Consider the following 14,980-nt stretch of genomic DNA (forward strand, 5'->3'; position numbering starts at 1 on the left):
GCTTGGCTGGCCGGCGCCTCACCTGAGACGCCCATCCAATCCCCGGCTTGGGATCCAGGCTGGGTTGAGTGGAAAAACCAGCCGGTTGCCATGGGGAGGGCACCTCTGGGCTGCCTCGAAAGAGGCACTGTGGGTTTTGAGGCTGGGGTGTGTGTGGCAGCAACAACAAAGGACTCTCTTGCCCCCCCACTGGCATATCCCTGAGATCTCGGCTGCTGAGCCACAATGAGCTGTGATGGGAATTGGAAACTGTTTTCTCCAGGAGGGGGTTGTTGCATCCATGCCTGCTCTTCTCCCTGGGCATGGTGCCAGCTAGGAAGGGCACAGCTGAGAGAAACACACCTGGCAGCAGCTGAGTGGTGGAGCTGCCCAGGTTTAGTCCACCCTGAAATCTCCATGGAGGGCTGGGAGGGACACCCGCTGCCAGAAACCCGCTGTCAGTGTAGGCATTATAATTATTATTATTATTATTATTATTATTATTATTATTATTATTATTAATATCAGTGCTTTTTTCTTTCAGAAATGTTTAGGGGTACTCTCACTTTCCTTCTCATATTGAAATACTGCCCCTCAATGAGGCCAAACTTAGATTCACAAAATGTTTAGGGGTATGCGTACCCCCAGGAAAAAACCCCACTGATTATTATTAATTAAATTTATATACTTTAAAGCCCTAAATGGCCTCGGTCCAGTATATCTGAAGGAGCGTCTCCACCCCCATCGTTCAGCCCGAACGATGTCAGATGTCAAGGAAATAAACAACTATCTGGCATTTAGAAGACATCTGAAGGCAGCCCTGGTTAGGGAAGCTTTTAATGCTTGATGCATTACTGTATTTTAATATTTTGTTGGAAGCCGCCCAGAGTGGCTGGGGAATCCCAGCCAGATGGGCGGGGTTTAGGGGTCTAAATTATTATTATTATTATTATTATTATTATTATTATTATTTATTTATTTATTTATTTATTTATTTATTTATTTTATACCACCCTTTATCAAACGATCTTGGGGGCGGTACACAACATTAGAAATACATTACAAAACATCAATGATCGAACCATAATAAAAAGCATACTAACAGCCTAATAGAAAAATATTCATCAGAATAACAGCCTCCCCCTCCCCCCTTAGATTATTTAATGGCCAAAAATGAATGGTTTTGCCTGGCACCTGAAGGCATGCAATGATGGCGCCAGGCAATCCTCTCTGGGGAGAGCATCCCACAGTTTGGGAAGCCACCACCAAAAAGGCCTGTTCTTGTGTTGCCGCTCTCCAAACTTCTCCAGGAGCGGGACCTCAGATGACAAGTGCAGATCGGACAATACGGAGCTGGATAGACCAATGGGTCTGGTTTGGAATAAGGCAACTTTCTATGTTCCCATTTAAGTCACTTATTCCAGACCATGAGGACTAGAATATTGATTTTTTAAGTGAAGAGCTGCCACATAGTGGCAGAACATCAGCCTTGCATGCAGAAGAACCCAGGTCCGAACCCCGGGGGCATCTCCAGGTAGGGCTGGGAGAGAACCCCCCCCCCAATATGAAACATTGGAAAACTGCTGCCAGTCAGTGCAGACAACGTTGAGCAAGGTGCAACTTAGTATGCCTTTGAATTTATTTATTTTTTTTAAAGACGCCTTCCTCATTTCTCAACCCTGAGTAACTGACAACAACAATTGCTGGCATTGCATAATTATTTTTGCTTCTTATGCATTTGTCTGAAACAAGAAGAGTTAACTTCTGGAACTCTCTACTGCAAGATGTGCCAATGGCCATGAAACCGGGCAGCCTTAAAAGAGGATTAGACGATACAACATTGGTGAAGGCCTTGTCGTGCCTCCAGTGTCCAGCACAGTCTATTCTGAATAGCAGTTTCTGGGGATCACAAGTGAGAAGGGGTTTATGTTTCCATCCAAGTATTTTTTAAATTAAATGAATCGAGAAGGGGAGAGAGTCCAGTTAAATACAAAGCAAGTTTGCGGCATCCGCCGTGGAAAGAATGTAACCTTCCAGATGTTTGTGGATTGCAACTTTATCTTCCCCAGCCAGCCCTGGCAATGAGATCAGAGAGAGCAGGAGTTATAGAAGCTAGGAGGATAAGGCCAGAGGGTGCATTAATAGCTTTGGCCAGATAAAAAGAGGTGGAATGCTGCTATCACACCAGCTGTATCTTAGCACAAGAAGTTACTGGTTGTCTGCACTAAAGTAGGGCAAGTTATTCCCATCGGTCCCAGCAGGAGCTCAGAAACAACAACCAAGCGAGGTAGATTGTTGTGAGACCCAAGGAGCAGAGAAGGGACTGTGAATCCATCTCCCAATACATTGCCCGTTTCCCAGCATAGTCATAAGGACTAGGAACTTGCAGGAAGAGAATGAAATGTTAAAAAGTTTGGCCGATTCAAATTACAAGGAGATTTTGACTTGAACATTAGGAATAACTTTCTGACGGTAAGAGCTGTTTGATGGTGGGACTCTCACAGAAGGTGGTGGTTTCTTCTTCCTTGGAGGTTTTTAAGCAGAGGGTGCATGGCCACCGGTTGGGGATCTGTAGCCGCGATCCCTGTATTGCAGGGGGTTGGACTGGAGGACCTTTGGAGGACCCTTCCAACTCTACAATTCTGGAATGGCTTGTTTTGGAAGGATCTCTGCCCAGCCCAGGCAACCCATATTTGTGTTGAATTTGGACAGATTTCTGGCTCCAAGGATGGGGAGGACTTTATGGGAAGAAAGCGTAGATTAATCAGGGAACTTTGCAAGCCCAACGTGTGCAAAAGGGACACTGGCAGGCGGTCTCACCCCACCCAAGTCCTTTTCCCACCAAGACTGGCCAAAAAAATCTGGCCCTGGCGCTCTCTGCATGCCTGAACTGCTAAATGGGATGTTGAGTTTTCTTTCCTGAACGTCAAGGAGGTTTTGCCATGGAAAAGGCTGCCATGCAGACGCAGCTTCAGGAGTTTGTTCTGGGTTCATGGACTCATGTGACCACGGAAAGCGCACACAGCCTTCATTGAATTGCTTCTGGTTGCTGTCAAGGGCGACTTAAATGGTCCGAGGGAAGGAAGCAAATTCCCTGCTGGAATCGTAAAACCGTTGATTTGGAAACTGACCGTATTGGAGCGTCAGGAAAAGCAGCAATTGGCTGTGATGGCTTTTTATAGCATTCATGTACGGTGCAAGCAAAGGGCAGGGAGAGGTTTTCTTGTTTACTGAACCTAAGCGCTTGCTGGATCAAGCCAGTGGCTCATCTAGTCCGGCAAGCGGCCTGTTTTCACAGTGGCCAACCAGCCAGGGCTGTGTACTGGTGAAAAGTGACCAGGGTTCAAATAGCTGCTCAGCTATGGAAGCCCCTTGAGTGACCTTGGGCCACTCAGTCTCTCCTACCTCACAGGGTGTTGTAAAGAGCCCCTTGCATGAAAGGGGGAATGTAAGTGCAATGAACAGAATGGAATAGAGAAATCCACAAACAGGATTTGAACAGAATTTGACCCCCCATCTGAGGTCTCCAGCACCTGGTATTCGAAAGCCTTGCTGCCTTCGACTATGGAGGCAGAGCAGTCTCATCCAGGAATTTGTCCAATCCTCTATTAAAGCCATCCAGGTTGGTGGCCATTATCCCTGCCTCCTGTGGCAGGGAGTTCCACTGTTCAACTCTCTGCAGCGTGAAGGACTTTCCCTCCTTTTCTTTCTGCCCTAAACTCTCCTCCCACAATACCAGAAGATTGAGTCATCTAACGAAAACAAAAGATTCAGACCAGAGAGAATGAAATGGCAGGGCGTGGTGAACCTGTGGAACTGGCTGCCACAAGGCGCCGCTGCAACTCGCTCGCCTTGATGGTTTTGAAAGATTAAGACAAATTAACAGAGAAGAAATCTGCTGGATGCTCTCTCTCCAGCATCAGAGGCAACCTACCTCTGAATACCAAACACTACAGAACAGCAGGTATTTACTGTTCTTTGTGGAGATTGAATCTCCAATCAGGCATGTGACCTCTTCAGCCGAGAGGGTCCTTGTCTCAGTCGACTTGGTGACGCCTTGTTCCCATCCTGGGACTCTTGAGGGCCCCAGAAACCCAGGAGGTGGCAGCGTTCCAGCTGCAAGCTTTTGCCAGAGTGATGGCTTTCCTTCTCTCCGCAGCGCGTTAAGAGTGTGCTCACAACCTGCATCTGATAATAATAAATAATAATATTTTTATTATTTCTGCCCCACCCACCTGGGTTTCCCCAACCATTCTGGGCAGCTTCCAGCTCGGTTCCCCTACGGTTAAGCTGCTCTGTTCCCCAACGCTTAGTTTAGCTGTGGAACTCCCTGCCACTAGAAGCAGTGATGGCCAACTTGGATGGCTTTAAAAGAGGACTGGACAAATTCATGGAATATCGCCCAGTCTCAAACCTTCCATTCTTGGGCAAGGTGATTGAGCGAGTGGTTGCTGAACAACTCCAGGCACGCCTGGAAGAAGCGGACCATTTGGATCCCTTCCAGTCGGGATTCAGGCCTCATCATGGGACTGAAACTGCCTTGGTCGCACTGGTTGATGATCTCCGGCGGGCTAGGGACAAAGGTGAGAGCTGTTTCCTAGTTCTGCTGGATCTCTCAGCGGCGTTTGATACCATCGACCATGACATCCTTCTGGACCGTCTTGAGGGGCTGGGAGCTGGGGGCACTGTCATACAGTGGTTCTGCTCCTTCCTCCTGGGCCGTGTTCAGAAAGTGGTGGTGGGGGATGAGTGTTCGGACCCCTGGCCGCTCACTTGTGGGGTGCCTCAGGGTTCTGTCCTCTCCCCCATGCTTTTCAACATCTACATGCAGCCGCTGGGAGGGATCATCAGGAGGTTTGGGCTGGGTGTTCATCAGTATGCAGATGATACCCAGCTCTACCTCTCTTTTAAATCAGAACCAGTGAAGGCGGTAAAGGTCCTGTGTGAGTGTCTGGAAGCGGTTGGAGGATGGATGGCGGCTAACAGATTGAGGTTGAATCCTGACAAGACAGAAGTACTGTTTTTGGGGGACAGGAGGCGGGCAGGTGTGGAGGATTCCCTGGTCCTGAATGGGGTAACTGTGCCCCTGCAGGACCAGGTGCGCAGCCTGGGAGTCATTTTGGACTCACAGCTGTCCATGGAGGCACAGGTCAAATCTGTATCCAGGGCAGCTGTTTACCAGCTCCATCTGGTACGTAGGCTGAGACCCTATCTGCCTGCGGACTGTCTTGCCAGAGTGGTACATGCTCTGGTTATCTCCCGCTTGGACTACTGCAATGCGCTCTACGTGGGGCTACCTTTGAAGGTGACCCGGAAACTACAACTAATCCAGAATGCGGCAGCTAGACTGGTGACTGGGAGCGGCCGCCGAGACCATATAACACCGGTCTTGAAAGACCTACATTGGCTCCCAGTACGTTTCCGAGCACAATTCAAAGTGTTGGTGCTGACCTTTAAAGCCCTAAATGGCCTCGGTCCAGTATATCTGAAGGAGCGTCTCCTCCCCCATCGTTCTGCCCGGACACTGAGGTCCAGCTCCGAGGGCCTTCTGGCAGTTCCCTCCCTGCGAGAGGCCAAGTTGCAGGGAACCAGGCAGAGGGCCTTCTCGGTGGTGGCGCCCGCCCTGTGGAATGCCCTCCCACCGGATGTCAAGGCGATGGACAACTACCTGACATTCAGAAGACATCTGAAGGCAGCCCTGTTCAGGGAAGTTTTTAATATGTGACATTTTAGTGTATTTTTCATTTCTGTTGGAAGCCGCCCAGAGTGGCTGGGGAAACCCAGCCAGATGGGCGGGGTACAAATAATAAATTATTATTATTATTATTATTATGGAAGAGGAGAGGGCTCTGGAGGGCTGCTAGCCATGATTTCTCTGCCCAGCCTCCACGGTTGGAGGCAGCAATGCTTCTGAATACTAGCTGCTGGAAACCACAGGGCTCTTGTGTTCATGCCCTGCTTTCGAGTTCCGCTTTGGAGCATCCGGGTGTCCCAACAGGATACTGGGGCGCTTTTCATGAAGCTGTAGCTGCTGTAAGGATCTATAGCCAATCCACCTCCTTGAAATTAAGCGATTTGGTGCATGCCCATCCAGGGGCCCCACTCCAACTGCCCCACTTTCACCCCACTCCAAACTCTCTCCCCCACCCCACGTCCCAGATCCAAACAGGCACTGCCCGCCCTTGCTAAAGCACCCAGCCCCACTTGCAACATGCCTCCCACTTATGGGGAAATTCTTGGCAGCCAACCCCATTGCCAAATGGAAGGCAAAGGTTCTCGTCAGTTAATCAAAGGAAGTTTAAGAGCACCCGAGTGCTCTTCAGGCTGAGAGCGCTCCGTGGCACCATCGCTCCAGGGCGTCCTTCACAAAGTGCATTGTTAAACTCTGGAACTCACTTCCCCAGGGAGGGGGACCAACCCAGTGTCTTTAAAAGAAAACGCAGATTCATAGAGAATGCCATGAAATAATTTATACCCCACCCATACTGGGAGCCAATGTCGGTCTTTCAAGACCGGTTTTTTTGATCAAAGTTTTTTGATACCAGTGGCTGGCAACTGCAGGAGGGAAAGAGAGCTCTTAGGCTCAGACCTGGCTTTGGAGGTTTCCTTTGGGAACCTCTGGTTGGCCTGTGAGGGTGTGGGAATAGATGGGCTATTGGCCTTCCAGCAGGCTCTCAGCTTCAGAAACACCTTCCTGTCCTCCACTTGCACCGTACAGAAATTTAATAAAATCCATCGCATTCTTGCTTATCGTTGCTGCTTTTCCCAGCTCTTTTTATGATCTTTGTTCTGGGGAATGGTACCAGGCAGTGCGGGAGGGAACTGGGTAATGGGCCACAGGGAGGGTTCAAGCCTCAACCCCGGCATCCCCAAGTAAAATGGCACCTCGGAATAAATGGCAAACTGAGGGCACGTACAGGTGAGCAGATTTCCTGCCGCTGGATTGCTAACAAAGCGATTTGGGTTTCCAATCAGGCCAGGCGCAAAGGCAGCTGGGAAAGGCGTCTTGCATTTCGCCCCAAGAGCCCCCAAGGCAGCTGTTGACTAAAGCAGCGTTTTCTCAACTCTCCCACGGGTACAATGCGTTTGGCACAATGGGAGAAACCGTAGCTTTGAGACGGAGCCCCACGTTGCAGCAGGCAGAGGGTGCCAGGTTCAACCCTCAATAGCATCTCAAGTTAAAAAGGCTCTGGCGACGGGAGAGTTGGGAAAGGTTCAGAAAAGGGTGGCTGAAACAGACGGAGGGAAGGCTGCGGTGTTTGGGTTTTCTCTAGTTTAGAGAAACAGTGAGGAAAAGGAGACAGGATAAGGAATTTAGCATAGCATGGAGAAAGCGCTTTTCTTCCTCATAAAACTGGAACTCGTGAACAGCCAATGAAGTTGAAGATTCAAGATAGAGAAAAGAAAGTCCTCCTTTCTTTCTCAGAACAGTTAACTGTGGAACTCCCTTCCGCAGGAGGCAAGGGTGGCTTTAAGAGAGGGTTATTATTATCATTATCATTATTGGCCACATTCAAGGAGAAGGCAGCTATTTATGGCTAGTAGCCGTGATGGCTATGGTCTGTCCCCACAACCAGATGCAGCAATGCTCCCCAATATCAGTTGTTGGCATTGTGCTTGGTGGACCAGTGAGCCTCTGGTCTGATCTAGCAGGGTCCTTCTTAAGTTCTTATGACTTTTGACCTGTAAATTTTTTTGGGGGGGGGGGGAGCAAGAATTGCACTCCAGCAGCATCCAAAGGGTAAAAGCTGTTCTCCCACCCCGAAAGGTACCCATGGAAGAGTTCTGACATGGTATACCAAAGGCTATATGGTATATTGTAACTGTTTCTGACAATATTATATAATACTGGATGACCCAGAAGCTGCAGTTTGGGCAGAATGCTGCCCCATGGATGCTGATAGAACATCTGAGCTCCAAGAACATCTGCACTTGGTTGCCAGTTTGCTACCAGGCTCAAGGTGTTACTGCTAGAATCTAAAACCCTTAACTTGGGACCAGGTGACCTGCAAGATCGCATCACTCCCAGAGCTCAAGCGCTCTGATCTTTCCAATACCAGCTCTGCAGTTGTAAGGAAGTGGCGTTTTAGTGCAGGGGCACCTGCCCTCTGGAACTCCCTGCCTCTTGATAACAGGCAGGTGCCTTTCCTGAACTCTCTGCCATGTCTGCTTAAAGCATTTTTGCTTAGGCAACACCAGCCACACACAGGTAGATGCTGGCATGCATTTTAATCTCTTTTACTTAAATCATTTTAAAATGTTTTTAATTGATCATTTTTATCTGTAACTATACAGTAATCTGCTTAGAGGGTTTAGTACAATCAAGCGGCATATTCATTTTGCTAAATTATATATAGCTAGACGCACCCTTTCCTTATTCCTTCCCCATTTTCTTGTGTGTGCGTGTCTGCATGGCTTATTTTATCAATATGCACGTACCTGGTTGCAGAAGAGTGTGGGCAGGTCAGGCGGCCCCAGAGGAACTGCAATAATCCCATGCAGCCCTTGGGCTAGAAAAAGGGCTGGCTAACCACCTCAAGGCTCCAGTCTTTTGCCAAACAGATTTTGGCAGTAGCTTAACTGCCACTGAAGCACTGGGTTGGGGGGGCAGACAAAGTTGTTGATGCTTGAAAACCTGTGTGGACCCACAACCCTCCTGTTTTCCAAAGGAAAATCTCTTTAGGTCTTCACCCTTATAAAAAGAAAACACTAAACGGCTGCGGTTTCAACCAGCTTCCGTCTCTCCCTCTCTCAACATCTGCCTCCCTGTGGTCAGAAAGTGGAATTGCCCAATTTTGAACAGATTTAGAAATGGCTTTAAGTTGAAAACAGCAACTTCCGTTTTGGATTTCTGCAGACAGGGAGACATCATTCTGCTCCCAAAGAATAAGAAGACACATAAGCATGGTTTCAGACACCTGCAGACCCACACTCCAAGGGCTTGGCTGGTGACAAAGCTTCTCTCCCCCCCCCCCAACTTTGGCATTTGTTTGAAAGCACGTCTGGAGTTACTTATGGAGCCCAAGATGCAATTTATTGCAAAATCCTTTTACAGATACTGGTGGGATTAGACTCAGGAGTCTATAGGAAACATTTTGTACAAAATGCATTCAGAGGTGGGAGGTCTTTTCGTACAATGCTGGCAACAGGCCACTTAGATGATACCAATCTGGAAAAACAAAAGAAAAAGCGAAGAATTGCATTAGCCGTCTGATCTCCCCCAGCTTTTCTACCCCTTGGGGATTCACACCCACTGCGCTGCTCCCTCCTTGGGGGGGGGGGAACCTGCCATCTTCTAGCAAAGGAGCTTCACAGCGGCCTACACACTTTGCTATACAACTCAGCCTCATAGTGCAAAAACCATCAAAAATTTGAGATCTGGGGCTATTTCCTAGAAACCCCATCAGCCAGCAAGTATTCTCAGCCATAACAGAAAATCTAGCAGTAATGACCAGAATCACAGAACTGTAAAGGTGGAAGGGACCTCCAAGGCTCATCTAGTCCAACCTTCCCCCCCCCCCCGGCATGCAGGAATCACAGCTAAAGAATCTGACGGGTGGTCATCCTGTTTTAAACCCCTCAATGAAGGAGAGTTCATCACCTTCTGAGGAAGTCTGTTCCAGCTCTCAGAAAGTTCTTCCTAATGTTTACTAAGGTTACACTGGCCTCAACCAAAGCCAGTGCCTTTTCGGCTGTGGCCCCGATATCTTTCTGCAAGGCCTGCAAGACGGAGCTGTTCCACCAGGCCTTTGGCCAAGGCACAGTCTGAGCCCCTCCTCTGGTAATCCTCACAGAACTCTAGCCCAATGGTTGCCACTAATTTGATTTTGAATTGATTTTAAAATGAATTGATTTTAGAATGCTGTGTTACTTTTATTGTTATTAGCCACTCTGAGCCCGGCTGCTGGCAGGCGGGATACAAATAAATTATTATTATTACTCAAAATTTCCTCTCTTTCAATTTGAACCTATTGGTTTGCTCCGTCTTCCATGCGACAGCCCTTTCAATATGTGAAGATGGCCATTCTACCTCCTCTTCTCCTGGCTGGTAATTCCAGGACTCTCAAATGGGGAGAGCACTCTTGCACTCACTCTTGCTTGTGGGCTTCCTTCTGGGGAATTTGGCTGGCTTCTACAGGGACTGGATGCTGCTCTAGCCAGGTCCCCTTTGGCCTGATCCAGCAGCCAGGCCCTGCCTGCCCTTACTCCAAGGCCCCGTTAGCCACAGCTACAGGGAAAGGGTCTATCGGCCTCTCCCTCCTTACCTTGTTGGCAACATCTAGTGCGTCATAGTCTGGAGCAAGGCGGACATAGGCTTTCTTCTCACCATCAGGCCTGGAAGGAGACAGGTGGTGTTAGCTCTCAAAAGCCCTGGTGCACATTTGTTTCCTAAGATAAGTGCGGGGTGCGATATTCTTGCTTCAGTTTATTTTACTACCTCAAGCAAGTAGAACTTTTTTTTTAAATTAAAAAAAATCAAAATCCATGCTCTTCCTCTTAACAGCACTTGCTCCTCATTTAAATTTTAGGTGTGTGCTTTGAGTTACTTTACAATGGCAGAGACAATCCTTTCCCCATTGCAAGATGCTAAGATTCCAACCGTATGTTTAAAGAAAACCTTATTTTCCAGTCCAAAACCTTACACTGGACGCTTGGGACCACCCACTCTGGATTATAGCTACCAGGAGAAAATTGTGCATATTCTGAGATGTCGATAAGGACTAGAACATCCAGACACTTTTTATATGATTTGGCGTTCCTGTTATGACATGTGCAATGGAACCATCACTTTCAAGACAACCTTGTCCCAAGCCTGGTAAATCTTGGACAATGCCTGACAATCAGGTAATATTTTGCACTTGGAATGTTGTTGTTTTAACCCACGTTGCCACTGTACTCGTTCTATGTGCCTGTTTTACAGCTTTGTTTTCCATCTCCATGATTTTAATCTGTTATTACTGTTCTCTGTTTGATATACTGTACATTATAAAATGAAATAAAGCTTTACAGACAGCAAATACCCTCCCCTGAGAATTCTTAAACCTCTGTTGATCCCTGGAGGGGCATTTTTTGTGCATCAGTGGTTCCTTTGAAAGCATCACTTTCTTCAGTCGATAATGTTTCCATCATTTGCACAAGTGTGCCTGCCTCTCCCTGCTTGAGCGCTCTCTCTCTCTCACACACCCAAACGGTCTCTGCTCACCTGATAAGCGTGTTGACCTTTGCCACGTCAATGTCGTAGAGCTTTTTGACAGCCTGCTTGATTTGGTGCTTGTTTGCCTTCACGTCCACGATGAACACCAGGGTGTTGTTGTCTTCAATCTTCTTCATGGCCGATTCAGTGGTCAGGGGGAACTTGATGATGGCATAGTGGTCCAACCTGGGAAGGAGGGCAGCAAAAGGGGGCTTTTTCAGTTACTCACAGAAGTGGTGGGGGTGAGAGGTCCTCAAATACACATGAGATTCAGGTGCATCAGTCACTATTAAGCTGTAATCACAACCAATCAGGCTTTGGTCGCTAAAGCATCATCCTCTGCACCTTTGATCCTTAGCCAAAGGGGAAGGCCACGGGCTCAGCAATGGAACCCCTGCTCTGCGTGCAAAAGGGGGTCTCCAGTTCAACCTCCAGCATCTTCAGTGGGGCTGGGGAATATCCTCCCTGCCTGAAATCCTAGAGGGCATCTGCCAGTCTGTGCGCTTAAGATAGATGGGCCAACAGCCTGACTTGGGAAGCGCCGGTGGTCCCAGATTCAATCCCCAGGGGAATCTCCAGTTAGGGCTGGGAAAGTCCCTCCTGCCAGTCAGAGCAGACAATGCTGAGCTAGAGGGGTCAGAGGTCTGACTTTGGATAAAACAGCTTTCAACATGCCTGCGTAGCATTCATAAAGCACTGAGATGAGAACATAAAAAGAGCTCTTCTGGATCAGGCCAACAGCCCATTTGTCCCACATCCTGTTCTCACTGTGAACACTTGGATGCCTGTGGGGAAACTCTCAAACTCCCTCAACAATTTGGGGGAGGAGAACAGGAGCAGCAATCATCATTCATGTACCATCATTAAGTAACCATAAAAATAGAATAAATCTAGTTTTATCCTCCAAATATTTTACTAGAGACGTTGCACTCAATTATTTCTATGATATTTTCCAAGGGTAAATATTTTACTTTTCTTCAGAAATATTTTTTTTTTAAATAAACAAAACTGTCAAAATAGACTGGAGCTGAGAGGGACAGTGCAGAAACTGATCAGCAATTTTTAAAGGAAGTCACTGTGGAACTCATTGCAGGAAGATACTATATGCCATTAAAAAAATCCATTTTTAATACACAAGTAGACAAGCCATGGGTATTTTGCCTGGCTACCAGAGCTTGGTGGGCCACGCTGAGAATCTCTTGGGCCGACTTACTTGTTCCTCCTTGGCGCACTCTTCCTGGGATACTTGGGCTGCCTCCGTAACCGCAGTGTTTTCGGCCTTCTGAAGGTAGGGGACGTCCGGATCTTCTTCTTCTTGTGACTGTGGACGCCTTTCAGGACTGCCTTTTTAGCTTTCAGGGCTTTGGATTTTGCCTCGGTCTTGGCCGGGACAGCTGCAAGGAGAAGACAGAGCTGAGGATGAGCAGGGAGGTGGGGGAAAGATCCTCTGCACATCCCATACAGCTTCGACAGGATTGTCAGCACATGGCCTTTAAAGCCTATGCAATTTACTCCACATTCATTCAAGTAACAGAAACGTGTGCTATTTGTGACCCACAGGGGGAAGGAAATCTTTGCATAAACTAATGGGCTCTGAACTAGCAGTGCATGGTCAAGAGAGGTCTTGTAGTTATGACAACACAATGAAAATGTCGCCCCAGCATTGAGATGCTGTGGTAAAGGCAAATTCCATATTAGGGATCATCAGGGACTGAAAATAAAACTGTCCTTATACAAATCTATGGTGCAAACTCTATTGGAATATTGTGTGTTGTTGTGGTTGCCCACCCTCATTTAGAAAGAAGGTGGGTTATCCCAGTGTTAGAGGATTCAGGACAGGCAAGAGTATTTCTTCACCTAGAGTATTTCTTCACCCCATAAGCTCTGAGTGGCTATTAGCCAGGACAGCTATGTGCAACCTCTTCTGAATACCAGTCACAGGAGAACACAAGTAGACAGTACTGTTATGATCATGGTCTGCTTGCCATTTGGTTGGCCACTGTGACAACAGGATGCTGGGCTGGCTATTTGAATGTTTAGTCTGATTCAACAGGTCTCTTTTTATGAGAACGGGAAGGGTAGATTTACAGTGTTTGCCTCAACACCATCTTAGTCCACTGGTAAGTCAGGATCTATTGGGTCACGACCTGATTTAAGAGTGGGCTGCAATAGCAACACCACAGCTGTACAAAAAATATTTCATGAAGTTAAATAGTGGGTCCCTGGGTGTCTCTTTGGGTAAAGGGGGGCGGGGCAGCATTTCTGAAAAGGCCAGATTCTACTGATATAGAACATGCAGAATAACATGTACAGAAATCTACTCAGAGTCAAAAAAGATTTGGGGGATGGGGGAGAAAGCTACCTGTTGCTATAAAAACATATTTTGAAAAAGAAGGAAGCCCACAAGCTTTCTAAAAGCCAGAAATGAAAGCCACTCAACAGTAGGTGAACTCTTACTTCACTTATTAGATGGGTCTGGCTGCCAGACAGGTATAAAACACAAATGTATGTCACCCTACAGGCTCAGCCAGGGCTGGAAATCCCTCAATGCCCCTTCCAATTTGGACTGTCCTGAATCTTCCAACATTCAGCTTCATTGGGTTTCACTATTACAAGAGAAGGAGGGAAATCTGTGTATCCCTGTGATTCCCAGCAATCGTTATTCAGAGGCACTTGCTGCCTCTGACCATGTGGCTAGTAGGCCCAGGAAGCCCCCTCCTCCCCGATAAATCTGTCAAATTTTCTTTTAAAGCCATCCAAGCTGGTGGCCAATACCATCTCTTCTTGTTTATAGTTTTTTCAAAATAAACAGTATTTTTACTGTTGCTACAACAATTGCTTTGGACCTGTTTTATATTTATTTTATGGTTTTCTTTTGTAGACTATAAAATAATTTTTAAAAAAGAAGAGGGGGTAAAGAAAGGAAAGAAAACATTTCAATCTATTCAATAAATGATTTCTTTTTTGGTCGACTTCCATTCCATGCTTCCTTGATTTCCTCAAACCATCTATTTCTGCTGCATATTCTAATCTTCCTAATCATTCTTACACCCAAATTTGAGGGCCAGTACCATGTCAGTCTCCCCAACCCCACTTCATCCAAGTCCCCTTGGTGGCGAGCAGTGCTGAGAGAAGAATGATCAAACCAGCAGCCTCCCCCTCCCCAGGAAACAAGCCCTTCTGAACACCCCCCCATTTCACCACCTCCTCCCTCCCCACAATTTAGCCCCCTCCCCTATTTGAGGGCTGCCTTGCAGCCAAACCACTTCCAACTTGGGGGGGGGGGAGAAACCAGCAGCTCCCCCCGACAAACCCTTCCCAGCAGCCCCCCCCAGAAGAGAAAGTTAAATAACAGAGCTAGAACAATTATGGGGGTGAAATAACTCCCTCCCCGCATTGCAGCCACCCCCAGGTCCACGGCTGCCCCAGAGAGGGCGCCCCCCCCCCGATCCCCCACCACGAGGCTCACCCTCCTTCTTCACTTTCGGCGCCATCTTGGAAAGGCAGACGAAAAAAGAAGGAACCACGTGAGCCCCGCGCCAGCTTATAGCGCCAGCTCTCGCGAGGCTACGGCGTCCAAACGCCGCGAGAAGTCCCGCGGAGAGCCGCGAGCGGCCGGGCGGAAGGGATTTCCGGGGCGGGGCTCCCGCACGCCCGGCTACGCAGGAGGGAGCATGCGCGCCACGAGGCCTCGCGGGACTACGGAGCGCCGCGGTGCGCGACGGGAGTTGTGGTTTAGCTCGCCTCCCCGCGGCCACGTTTGGAGTGGCAGGCAAGGGCGGAGCCTTTGAAATCAAGGGGCGCAGA

General features: G+C 48.0%; 1 protein-coding gene across 1 annotated transcript; it reads right to left on the reverse strand.

Annotated features, from left to right (window-relative positions):
- Positions 1-8,991: 8,991 nt before the first annotated feature.
- RPL23A (ribosomal protein L23a) lies at positions 8,992-14,788 on the reverse strand. The gene is made up of 5 exons (XM_081890755.1): positions 14,643-14,788; positions 12,387-12,567; positions 11,183-11,359; positions 10,245-10,314; positions 8,992-9,148 (listed from the first exon to the last, which is right to left on the reverse strand). Exons 1-5 carry the CDS (start codon positions 14,665-14,667, stop codon positions 9,134-9,136), a joined length of 468 nt encoding a protein of 155 aa, XP_081746881.1. The 5' UTR covers positions 14,668-14,788; the 3' UTR covers positions 8,992-9,133.
- Between the last annotated feature and the right edge of the window lie 192 nt (positions 14,789-14,980).

The sequence above is a fragment of the Podarcis melisellensis genome (genome assembly GCF_964234715.1).
Source record: "Podarcis melisellensis genome assembly, chromosome: 15".
Lineage (NCBI taxonomy): Eukaryota > Metazoa > Chordata > Lepidosauria > Squamata > Lacertidae > Podarcis > Podarcis melisellensis.

What these genes read in the sequence shown, in the direction of transcription:
- RPL23A (XM_081890755.1), bottom strand. Translation starts at nt 14,667, where the DNA reads ATGGCGCCGAAAGTGAAGAAGGAGG. An exon ending in GCCGAAAGTGAAGAAGGAGG is followed by an intron (nt 12,568 to 14,642) that starts GTGAGCCTCGTG and finishes TTCTCCTTGCAG; the next exon opens with CTGTCCCGGCCAAGACCGAG. An exon ending in AGTGCGCCAAGGAGGAACAA is followed by an intron (nt 11,360 to 12,386) that starts GTAAGTCGGCCC and finishes CCTCCTTCCCAG; the next exon opens with GTTGGACCACTATGCCATCA.